The 12,593-nt window shown below is 56.0% G+C and overlaps 1 protein-coding gene across 1 annotated transcript; it reads right to left on the bottom strand.

Annotated features, from left to right (window-relative positions):
* Positions 1-2: 2 nt before the first annotated feature.
* On the bottom strand, positions 3-9,136 carry MFGE8 (milk fat globule EGF and factor V/VIII domain containing; the record flags this gene model as incomplete). Its single annotated transcript, XM_080626540.1, has 10 exons — positions 9,023-9,136; positions 5,605-5,730; positions 5,242-5,367; positions 4,633-4,746; positions 4,020-4,201; positions 3,548-3,703; positions 2,668-2,812; positions 1,682-1,884; positions 299-454; positions 3-146 (listed from the first exon to the last, which is right to left on the bottom strand). The coding sequence occupies exons 1-10, from the start codon at positions 9,129-9,131 to the stop codon at positions 3-5; spliced, it is 1,461 nt and encodes a 486-aa protein (XP_080482666.1). The 5' UTR covers positions 9,132-9,136.
* Between the last annotated feature and the right edge of the window lie 3,457 nt (positions 9,137-12,593).

The following is a 12,593-nucleotide window of genomic DNA, read 5'->3' as shown; positions in this document are numbered from 1 at the left end:
GCCTACTCATCACAGCCCAGCAGCTCCACGCGCAGGGTGATGCGGTTGTGCCAGGCCACGGGCAGGATGCGGACGAAGCGGGCGTAGAAGGGCACATCAAACACGTTCTTCTTGTGTGAGTAGTTGTCACTGTTACCATGGAAGATCTATGGAGGGAAAGGTGGGTGTCAGCACCGCCAGGACCTCCTGCCACCATCCCATCCCATCCCATCCCATCCCATCCCATCCCATCCCATCCCATCCCATAGCAGCATCCCTGAAGTTCAAGTTGCTGCCCACCTTGCCCTGCCTCACACACCTTGGTGCTGTTTGTCTGTCCATCCTTGTACAGGGTCCAGGACGTGCCATTGTCACTGTAAGCCACCTTGTAGGCTGCCACATACTGGATGTGCCCAAAGTCACGAGCTCCTTGCGTGATGATGCCCGTCACCTTCTTCTGATCCCGGAGGTCGATCTGGCACAGAGACAAAGCTCGTTGAGGCTCGTCGCAGGAGCAGTGCTCCCACCCCACAGCATCCTGCATGTCCCAGAGGTACCTGGGATGTGCTGGCCCTCGTTGCTTGACCCTCACCCCAATACCACAGCAACTAATAGAACATCACTGCAGCATCCCTCAAAGCAACCCAAAGCAGGACACAAACCTCTCCATCTCAGCTCCCTTCCCCACTGCTGCCACCCTGACATTTTTCACTGAAAAGGTCAATGTGGGAATGACAGTAAAAAAAATCTGAATTCAGAAAAAATAAAGGATTCCCAAAGGAAATGCATTTCCATTGGAAAGTGATTCTGGCTGACAAAATATGCAGTTCAGCACGGTCTGACAGTTGGGTTGTGAGACGGTTTCTATTCTCTTTACTCTGCCACACTGCACTACAGCTGCTGGCACACTACACATAAACCAGCAAAAGAGCTGAAAGTCTCCTTCATTTAGTTCCTATTTTATGCTCATTGAGGGCAGTACCAGCTACAGATACACATGTGTACATGTACATATGTGAGCACATGTCTAAATCTGTGTACACGTCCACAAAGTCAGCCTGTGGTGCAACAGCTCAACTCAGCGTGTCATCCCGACCCCACCAGGAGTCATTTGATAAACTGGTTTATTTAGGGCCACGAAGCAGCTGCTTTTAATCATTCCCCAAATAAAAAGCAGGACAAATATCTAAACTGCTTTGTCCTATTATGTCATGAAATCATGTGAAAAGGATAAAAACAGGGGAGGAAAGGAAACTGAGAAGGAAATTTCAAAACTATTTGTTCCCATTCCAGACTGGGAAGAGAAAAGCAAACCCGGTATTTTTCCTGCAAAACAGAAACACGATGTTCTGGGCAGCAGGAGGGTCATGGCATGGTCACCCCAGGCTGCGATGGCACTCCCCAATGGGGTGATGGAGCACTGGGGTGCTGCGGGCTCGGTGCACCCCATGGGAAGGTCTGTGGAGACAGCACCACCCTGTCCCATAAGCACTGATGTGTCTGACCCATCGCTGTTAAAGTGGGTGGTGGTGGCCCCATCCTGACCTGTCCCTGCAATCTCAGCTGTGTGCCCCACAGCAAGGCTCCAGCTGCTCTATCCCAGCATCTTGTCCTGTGCCCATCCTGCTTCCAGCCACCCGGGCACATCTGGAGGAGCTGGGGAGGAGAACTGAGGTTACAAAGGGAGGGCACCAAGACCCACCTGCAGCCACTCGGACTGATCATTGTTGAGTGCTGTCCAGGCGTTGGTCTTGCCCGTCTTGTCCAAGCGAGCGTAATGGGGGTGCCAGGTAAAGGCATCAATGCCCCAGGTCTTGAAGACGCTGGAGGCTGTGATCTGCTGGTCGGAGATGAGGCGGGATTTCATGCCCAGAGGCTCCGAGCAACCTGCCGTGTTGAAATACACTGTAACACAACAGTTTATAGACGGTGAAAAGGAAAGAGCCCGCGGCAAAACCCCGTAACCCTGGTGGGCACCATCCCCACATTCCCATGTTTCCCCCACGGCCAGGATCAGCAGAGCAACCGGCTCGCCTTTTCCTGGGATTATAGTTCCCAGCTATTCCCTGGCTCACAGTGCCTCCTGCTGCAGGGACGTACAGATGTCCCCACAGCGCAGCCTGGCTCCAGAATACAGTTTTGGCAGGAGGCGGGAGGATGCTTTTATGGGTGAAGAGAGTCCAAAGACATCCCCAGCCAAAAGCAGAGCTGGCACTGAACCCATGCAGCAGCAGGATGTGATCCAAACCCCCATGGCACCCTGCTCTCACACCATGGGTCCTGCTCGGCTGCCGGGGATGTGACACAGGACAGGAATGCCAGACGCACAGGGAAAGCGCTCAGGCTAATCATTCCTCATGGTTCCCAGAGGACTTTGATCCTCCGGTGCTCTTCAAGCTCTCCAGCAGGAAAAGCAGACAGTTCACAGCTCAGAATGGGAAGGGGACCATAAAAACCCCTGGGTTGGGGAGGTGTTAGCAGTGTGAGAATGCAGCTTAGGCTGGTGGCATTAATGGCTTCTGCTCCCCAAAACACCCCGGGGCATTTCCAGGCATCCCATAGCGGGTATGGGAAAAACAAATCCTGTGTCCCAGGGGATCTAAACCACTCTAAGGGGCAATGCCCTGCCCCGTGTCACCCCCTGCCCTGCGGTCCCTGGGGACACCCGGGAGAGGCACTGGCATTTACCATTCATCTCGCAGCCGATGAGTTCGAAGCGCAGCGTGCAGGCGCGGCGGCACATCACCGGGTAGATGCGGATGAACTGGGCGGTGATGGGAGGGTTGAACATGTTGGTCTGCATGGTGCCATAGTCCACATTCCCCTGGAAAACCTGCAACAGCCAACAGTGTCCCGGCTCCGCCATAGCCTCTGCATGAGACCCCTCGCCCAGCAGACAGACCTCAGCATCGAGTGGGGACGTGCCCCGGAGCAGTGCATGACCTTGCAGCAGCTCCATTCCCTGCTCTGTCCTTGCCCCACAAAGCCACACATACAGCAACACCCACTCCACCCCAGCTACAGCGACACTCCTCAAATCACGACAAGCAGAGAGGTGGCTCGTTTCTTTCTTTTTAACACAATAAATAGAGTCAGGCCGTGTTTTCTTGCATTTTTTTCCACTGCTGCAGAAACAAAGAGTAACTTTTCTGTTTTCTAAAGCAAGGCAGATTCTCCCAGCCATTTCCTGGAATGGCAATATTCCTGCTTCACGAGCGAGACACAGTCAGCTCATGCTTGTTGCAAACACAGCACTGAGACACATAATCCGCTCACCAGCCCTTCCAGACCATGCCCAGTTCCCATGTCAGCGATAAAGATATTATCTGAATGACCTAAATAAGTCAGCGCTGCTTCTTTGGCTATGCTTCCTATGGTCAATTAAACAGAGCCAGACAGTGCTGCCCGGCACTGGAACTGCCTGTGCAGTCTGGGAGCTAGGACAGCTCCCAGTGTGCCTTTGACCCAGGTCAAAAGCACCTTCTCAAACATGGGGTCAGTTTGGGATGCAGCTCACAGCCACCCCAGCACCCGCAGCGCTGCCCTCACACAGAGCATCGCAGCCCACCTTGTCTGTGTCCCGCTTCTCGTCCTTGCAGAAGGTGAATCCCCTCCCATCCAGGCTGTAGGCGACTTTGTAGGCACGGACAAACTCCTGCTGGCCCACGCGACGAGCGCCTTGTGTGATGATCCCGCTCAGCCGCATCTTCCGCAGCAGGTTGGCCTGGGTAAGGAGGAGAGCGTGAGCAGGGAGCAGTGCGGATGGGGTGCACAGCCCCTGTGCCCAAGCATGGGAGGGTGGGCTCATGCTCAGCATCAGCACCAGCAGAGGGGCTGCTCAGGGCACTGCAAAGAAGGGAAAATCTCAACCCCAGGGACCTTTTCTTCCCCAGGCACATCACAAGATGCCCCTTGTGCAGCAATTTAGCTCCATACTTGCCACCAGGAGCAGATAAATCCCATAAGAGCGGCCCAGAAAGACCATCCATGGGTACCAGGGCTGCCCTCTGTGCCGGCGCTCCCAGTCCTGCTGCGAGTACCTGGATCCAGGGGCTCTTGTCATAGTCGCTGGAGGTCCAGGCGTTGACAATGCCGTGGTTGTTGAGGCGGGCGAGCTCTGGCCCCCAGCGCTGGAGGCCGAGAAAGCCGTAGTAGACAGAGGATGCTGAAAGCTGAGCATCAGAGATGGCTCCTCCTTCCATGCCCAAGAGAACAGCACAGCCTGGGGGCAGTGGGGACATCAGCACCAAAGAGAGACAGTGACAAGGAAGCAAAACCAGGGAGTCATTTGCCTCTTGTCTGGGGACAGGGCAGGAGGTGGGGACCTGCCCGGGGACCTGCCCTAGGACCTGGCTGTCCACAAGGTGTACTTCCCCTTCCTCATCCGCAAAACCAAACCCTCTCATAGGACGGAGATTTGGGTAGCAGGGGAAGGGCTACTCTGGGTACACCCAAAGAGAAGACAGCACCTTCTCAGGGATGCTCCCTCCAACAGGTCCCTGATGGTATCAAGGGCACTCAGCACATAGGCACCCATGGCTTCCCTTCAGATCCCCTAAACTAGCTGGTGAGATCTCTGCTGGCAATGAGGGGCAGAACAGTGGGGGACAGGGAGGGAAAGGGAATTCGGTACAGTTGGTGCCAGGGACTTACGGACGTGGCAGGTCTTCCCCAGGAATGGAGAAGGACACTTGCAGGTGTAGTCACCATCCAGGTCCAGGCAGGTGCCTCCGTTTTTGCAAGGCTGGGAGGAGCACTCGTTCTTGTCTAGGATAGAGTTGGGGAGCTCAGGAGGAGACCTAGGAGCCAGTCCTGGGGAGGACACCCCTCATTCAGTGCAGCAGGAAGAGGGGGAAATGTCCCCTGAGCCAGGGCCATGGCAGGGTCCCTGCTGGTACGGTGGCACGGGTTGAAGCTCTGACCTATAGAGCCACCTAAGCCGTGTCCCCACTGACTGCAGCCACACGGGTGCGTTGGGATACACAGCCATGGCAAGGCTGGGACCCCATACGGAGCAGGCTGAACCTTGAGGCAACTCTATTGCCATTACTCAAGGCACCAGAGACGCAGAGCAAAGCTCAGACACAGCCGCATCCCCACACCATGGTCCTTCCCTCCATCCTGCAAGGTCCAAACCAGCCCTTGGTGTCTGATAGAGCCTAGTGCCCAACACATCCACAGCTGAAACACCCTTCGGTTGTCCCCCCAGTGCTGCCCAGGGGGTCACCAAGCCCTTAAGCCCCCTTCTCCCCCTGTACTCACTGTTTTGGCAGTGCACCCCATCATACCCCGCAGGGCATTTGCAGATGTAGTCAGTGAAGACATCCCCACGGTTCGGGACAAGCTGGCACTCGCCATTGTTGTGGCAAGGATTGGGATGGCAGGGGCCTGGGGAAAGGGAAAACAGCAGTAATATGGGCATGGATGGAATATAAAAGCACCAGCGGGCTGTCACTCCCTGGAGACACTGCATTCCCCCCAAGGAATGGAGGTCACCACATCCCTGCTTAGATCTCCACTTTATGTGCCCATCAGCCGGACTGGATCCCAAGGCTGTGAGGGCACGCTACCATGCTGCAAGGCTCCTGGCCTTCACGGAGCACCCGTGAGGGGTCAGCCCCTCACCTTTCTCTGTCTCATTGCAGTCAATCCCAACGTAGCCCTCAGGGCAGATGCAGAAGAAGGGGGTCTCATTAATCCCGGTCAGGCAGGTGCCCCCATTCTGACAGTGGTTCACGTCGCAGAAGTCTCCTGGAAGCAAAGCCACATGTCACTGCGAGCCACCCCAAAGGCCGGTGTCCACCAGAGCCCTGCGGATGCACATGGAGGCATCCCAGCTCAACAGCAGGAACTACTCCAACTGTGGATGCTGCAGGGAAGGGAGCACCCAGAGAGGCTGCTGGGTCCTACACAGAACCTCTGGCATTCAAAAGTGATGAGAAGGAGCACGACAGAGTGGCCAGGACCTGTCCTGCCCTGGCACATTACAAAGTGGGTTTAACAGAGCCTGCACATCAAACCAAAGCCGGGGAAACCCGCGTTAATGGTGCATCCAATGTATCTGATGCTTATCTGGGAAGCAGGAGTAGCCAGGCTGGGGCTCGCTCAGGCATGAACAGCACAGGATTATCCAAGGGAGCTGGGTCCCATTGCTGAGTTTTGCTCATGAAAGTTAGAACTCCTGAGACCAAAGCAGAAACCATTGTAGGGGGAGCCCGCACGCCTTGTTTCTCACACGCTGGAGACATGCAGGGAGGGAGCGCAGTGTCCATCCCTGCACAAAGCCTGCCAGACCTCCGTCACTGTCCCAGCAGCTCCCACGAGGCAGCCGCAGCCCACAGGCACATCCCTACATGGGCTGCACCGTCCTCCCTGCCTGTTCATCCACCTCCAGCATCTCCCAGGGTACTGGGTTTATGTGGCCAGGTGCTGCAGGGGGCTGCAAAGGTGGCTTCTGCAAGACACCAGGAGCTGCTCCTGTGTTGGAGACAGCCAGTCCCTGCCTCCTGCAGACACCCCGGCAAAGGAGGAGGAGGAAGAGATGTTCCAGGTGCCATAGCAGGGATTCCTCTGCAGCCCATGGAGAAGACCATGGTGACGCAGGCTGTCTCCCTGCAGCCTGTGAAGGACCACACCACAGCAGATATCCACCCTGCGGCCCATGGAGGACTCCACACCAGAGCAGCCTGCTCTTTATGGGCTGTATCCCACAGGAAGGACCCACGCTGGAGCTTTCTCATCTGCTTTTCTTCCCCTGTCCTGCTGAGGAAGGGGAGTGAAGGAGCAGCTCACGGCAACCAGCCGAGGATATCCCACCACAACCTTCTGCTCCTCACTGAAGTGCTAAACCACACTGCAAGAACCCCAGTGAAATTCCTCCCACCCTCAATTTATTCTACCCCAAGAGCTGCAAGACAGCGGCGTTATCCATAAACCTAGACCAGATTCCCACCCTGAACGCCTCGGTACCTCCACACCAAGTGCCGGGACAGCACACACCTTGGTGCCAGGCTCTCCTCTGCCATGCTGCAGGAATCAGAGTAAGGGCTGGGTGGAGACCCAGGAATAACCCCCTACTACGGGCAAGCCCTGGAGAAGGTGGAAGTTAATGAGCTGTGGGCTCGCTGCCTGGACCCACACCAAACAGCACAGCTCTCATTAGCCTAAGCTACTACTCAGTGAGCTCCCACTCATTAGTCTTTTAATAGCAGGGCTCCTTTGAGCTAATCCTACTCTTCCTGACACTCCACATCTGCAGGGTACACACTGGTGGCAGACAGGCCAGTGTTCCATGAAGGCTTCTGAAAACATGGTGTAGCTCCCTTAGCCCAGCCTCGGGAGGCAGAAAAACTTGGGCAGTGTTTCAAGTCCTTGCCTGCGCTGCCCAGCCTGTTCTGCATGACCTCATGCTCCATCAATGCGCTGCCATGAGCTACAGCATGGGAGGAGAGAGCTCCTGCTGATACGTGGGGATGCCTTCGCCCCATGCCCCTCCGCAGGTCTCCAGCCCCAATCCCAAGTATCATTCCCGGCAGTTGGCCAAGGCCAAGTGGACAGAGCTGCTTCTGTTCAGCAGCAGGACCTGGCTGCTCCCCCAGGCACGGAGCACCAACAAACGTGCTCCCCAGCATCTGCGCTGCCTCCAACACAGGATACTATAGGGTGGGATACAGCAGCGAAGGAGCAAGGGTTCCTCCCATGGTCAGGACAGGAGGGTCTCAGATTTATACTATACAAGTAACTGCATTCCCTTTCCTTCCCTCCCAGGAATTATCCCTTACGTAGTGGTCTCGCTAGCCAGGCCCCTGCCTAGCAGCAAGGCACACAGATCACATTTTCCACTGTGGCAAGTAGTTTTGGATGCTCCTATTTCTCATCTGTTGCAGTTCAGCATCTCCATTCTCCACACAGACATTTTTCTGCAGGCAGGGACAGAGCTGTCACAGGCTGGACAGTCAGGAACCAAGGCAACAAAGATCAGCCACTGTGTTTGGAAATGTTTGCTTGTTTGAACCCACAGGCTGGCTGGAAGGCAAAAATAACATCCTTCGAAAACTGGGACAGCTCATCCCAGCAGGCTGGGGGAGGTCAGGTCAAGCCTGTCTCGTGAGGGCCCAATGGGCATCTCTTGCCCAGAAGGAGCAAGTACAAACAGGGCCTTCCTCACAGCACACCTTCTGCTATCCTTTGTCCCCTGTCCCAGAGCCCGTGCTTGGGCTTTGCCACCCTTCTCCTTTCTCACCCATCGCTTTTGGAGGCAACCACCCCAGCCGTGACCCACAGGGTGATGATGGAGCTGCTTCTTGTGGGGTTCCCCTGCCCAGGCCAGCCCGGCGCGCTGTGCCAGGCGGTCCCAGGGAAGCTGTTTACATTGTGGGCACGGTTATCTAACCCTGAGAGCATGGGACAGCCCCGCTGAGCTATTCGCAGCTCGGGAGCAAGGACAGGGCTGTGGACCTGAGCTCCTCCGCTCCTGCACAAGCAGCTCCGAGGGCTGTGCACCCTCCCATTCATCACCCCTGCACACACCAGTCCAGACCCTCTTGCCCTGCGCTCCAGATGCTCTGGCTCTGCACCCCAAATCCCCCGCACCCTGGACCTCTGCAGTCTAGACCTGTTGCACTCCAGATCCCCAGCACCCCAGGCTCCCTGGCACCCTGGATCCACAGCACTCTGGATCCCCTGCATCCCGAGCTCTTTGGCACCCTGGATCCCCTGCACTATGAATCTCCAGCACCCCACACTCCATGGCACCCCAGATCCCCAGCACCCAGGGCTCCCTGGCACCCCAGATGCGCTGCACTATGGATCCCCAGCACCCCGGGCTCTTTGTCACCCTGGATCCCCTACTCTCCAGGTCCCCTGCACCAAGGATCCCCTGCACCCCGGACTCTTTAGCACTCTACTTCCCCTGCATCCCAGTCTCTTTAGCACCCCGGCTCCCCTGCACCCCGGGCACTTGATCTCCCGCATCCCTGATCCGCGCCATCCCTGACCCTCGCCACCCCTGATCCCCAACACACCCGGCTCCCTGGGCACTCACCGGTCACGACCAGCAGCAGCGAGAGCCCCAGCACCAGAGCGAACAGCCCCCGCAACAGCTTCGGTGCCTGCGACAGCCTCGGTTCCCGCAACAGCACCATCGCCCCCATGCTGCTCCCGAGCCGCACCGAGCCGCGTCGATGCGATCCCAACCGCGCCACCCGCTCCGCTCCGCCGCGGGGCTCGGGGCGGGGAGTGACTCAGCCCGGCCCGGCGCTGCCCCACGTGCTCCGCCGCCCGCCCCCGGGGCGGGACCGGGCATCGGGAGGGGCTGCGGGATGGGGGGGTGATGCCCCAGGCACCGCGGGGTGCAGGGAGGGCGGGAGCCGGGGTGCGAACCTGGCCCCGTTGCCAAAGGAGCCACCGGGCACACTGGGGATGCTCCGGGTGCGGGGTCCACCGGAGAGACCCGCACCGGACCTTGGTCCTCGGGTGGCGGTGCCCCTGGCTCCCGGCCCTGGCTGGCAGGCAGAGGGTGCAGAGCTGGATCGGGAGAAACAGGGGCTGCCAGCACTTGGCAGGAGGAAGAGGTGTTTTGCAGCACAAACCCCACTTTTCTCTCCATGGGTGGATGAAAACTGAAGAGGCTTTCCCCTCTGCCAGGCTAGGGCACACACCAGCACACTGTACCACCCTCGGCACACAGCATGCCAGAGGAATGGGGTTCTCCTGAGCTTCTCCTAACCAGCATCAGGAAAACAGCCAGGCCAAGCGTGCATGAGAAAAGGACTGGGGAGACAACAGCTCTGCACAGAGCACCACGCCATAGCTCTGTTGGGTCAGCCACAAACAAGCTCATCTTTGAGCTGTGCCCAGCTACCAAAGGCTGGAGAAGCCCAGCCGTGCCCTCGAGATGCTGCCATATGGGAAGCTCTGACCTGGGAGGCAGAAACCATCAGGCTAAAGCATATTCATGTTAAATCCATATTCAGCAGCAAAGACTTTGGAAAAGAAAACTGCACAGTACAGGAATGCTGGATCATTTGACCCCACGTTGGAATTCCACTCCAAGCCCTCCTCCTAAGCATGAAGCTGATTTATCTCTTCTTGCAAAACCCTCCATTTCAGCATTAACCGATGCAACTCAGATGCTTTGGCTGCTCATATTTACATGTCGACTCTATCCAAGTATTGCTCCATTTCTGGCTTTGGCAATGCAGCCACCGCAGCCCGCAGCAAGCCGGGCAGCCCCATTGATCACCCTGCACTTTGACCAGTGTTTCCATCCCCCCTCTAACACCCAGTTAATGTTTTTCTTGGACACAATCAACCAGTGCCCATAGGAGCACCCAGACAGGGAATGACCCCCCAGGGACAGACCCGCTGCCAGATCCAGCTGCCCCAATATGCCAGAAATTTGGCTGTTGGAACATAGGAACCTGTGAGGAACACAGGGATCTGGCCATGTATTCCCACCCAGCCCCACCATCCTCACTAGTGCTGTTTCCTTCCATTAACAGCCACGCAAAGGAAACTCCAGGCAGACTTGAACTGCATCGGAGGGAGAAACAGCAGCTAGAAAGGAGGAAGCGGACTATACACAGTACTTGCTTTCGAATAACCCTGCAACCTCAGGGTAATTACTGCTGTGGTGTTCCGAGGAAAACAAGGTCAGGAAGAGGAAAGCACAGGGCAAGATTCCCAGGGCTGTGCAACAAACAACTAGGACAAGGGTGTTTGTTCTGCCTCTTGAGGGGCTACAGCCTGGACTGGTCTCAGAGAGGATGCAAGACCCAGAGGGAGCTGCAGAAACATCTTGAGCCTCTCTAAAAACAGAAAGCAAAATGTTTTCTTTCTGTCCCCAGAGGCATGAATGCCGATGTCCCGTGGAACGTGCATGGGAAAGAATACTAAAGAGCAAGTGGTGGAGGCCAGGCACAGCTATGCTTCCATAGGGATGGCGCTTCCTGGAGGCACCAATGGCTCTGTGAGTGGAGACCTGTGATGGGCCGGGGATTCTAGTGAGAAACCAGGTTTGGGAAGAGGCTGTGCTCTGCCAGCTGGAAAAGGGAAGCTCTGTGAGTGAGAGAAAAGAGAGGAGCAACCTGTCAGGGACAGAGAAGCAGCAAGGAATGGAAACACCACTCCCAGGGTTCATACAGAGCCAAGTTTTCGCAAGGGATGGCTCTACTTGAAAGAGTTGGGTAGGTTGAAGGTCAGGCATAATTTCACTCCCTTCTGCAGGGACTACTTAGGCCTTGTTATAGCAGGATTTAGCACTGGGTTTGGTTTCTTCTGCATGGAGACCTGCCAGGCTTTTCTGTGCTGTAACCCTTTCTGAGCCATGCAGATAGCTGATAGCCTGGTTCCCGTAGCTCAGGTGATAAAGAGGAAAATAGGTGACGGTGCTGCACGTTCCTCTGATGCAATCCTCTTTATTTCCAAGCCTATACAAAGGTGTTTTCACATGAACAAGGGAGGTGAACAATACACAGCGTGCCCCTTGCTCAAGCTTAAAGCCCCCATCTGCCATAAAACCGGCCAGGGTGCGTCTCACAGCTGATGAGTTTGCAGTGATGGCTTGGGTATCACCACAGTTTCGTGTTCCTTCTCTCCACTCCCTCTCAGGCACTCATCTCTGACCCACGGGATCTCTTCCCCCCACTATCACGTAGCAGTGATAACCCCCACCCCCAGCAAAGTCCCGCTCAGCCCTTGCATGGATCATTTTGGGCGGCAGCCCCTCTATCTGTTCTATAAAGGAGTTCCCTGGCTTATGTTTATCTCAGAATAAAGACAGCCGTTACACCCCGGAGGGATTCTCCACCCGAAACGCTCCCAAATCCTCACTACAACATGGTTTTCCTCCCTCACCCCAGCATCAAGGGCCAAAAAAACCTCCTGGCAGAGGTATCCAGCCCCATTCCCTGCAGGCACAGCTCTTTCCTACAGCCCAGAGATGTGGTTCAGGCCACAGCACAGGCCCTGGGAGGGTTTCCTGCTCCGCGGGATCAAGCCTCCCATCCCAATACATGTGTCAGTGACTCCGAGTGGGAAGGAGAAGTGATCTGCAGCACCATCACAGAGGATTAATCCCCACCCTGCTCCTGATCCCTCTAACAGGATAACCGAGTGCTCAGTGCCAGCATCCCAAACCTCCTGCAGTGTCACTGCCAGCAATGCCAGCGTGTGGTTTCCAACAGCCACTGGCCAGGTGTCCTGGTTTAGCAGTAGCAGTCATTTTTTCTACTGGTGCAGTGCTGTGTTTTGACTTTTGGCCTGTGAATAATACTGATAAAGCCGATGCTTTCAGTTGCTGGTCAGAATGTTTATCCTGAGCAAGGACTTTGTGAGTCTCATGCTCTGCCAGGGAGGAGGAGAAGCTGGGAGGAAGCAGGGACAGGACACCTGACCCAAACTAGCCAAAGAGGTATTCCACACCACAGCACGTCATGCCCGGGATGTAGAACTGGGAGCCCGGAAGGGCTGGATCATGGCAGGGTGGGGGTGAGGTACCGGTTGGTGAGCGGTTGTATTCTCTTGCTTGTTATTTCCTTTATCATTATTACTATTGGTAGCAGTAGTGATTTGTGTTATACCTTAGTTATTAAACTGTTCTTATCTCAACCCGT

Source organism: Psittacula echo, assembly GCF_963264785.1.
Source record: "Psittacula echo genome assembly, chromosome: 10".
Taxonomy (NCBI): Eukaryota; Metazoa; Chordata; class Aves; order Psittaciformes; family Psittacidae; genus Psittacula; species Psittacula echo.
The sequence above is the reverse complement of the archived record's forward strand: the minus strand, read 5'-3'. Positions and strand labels throughout refer to the sequence as shown.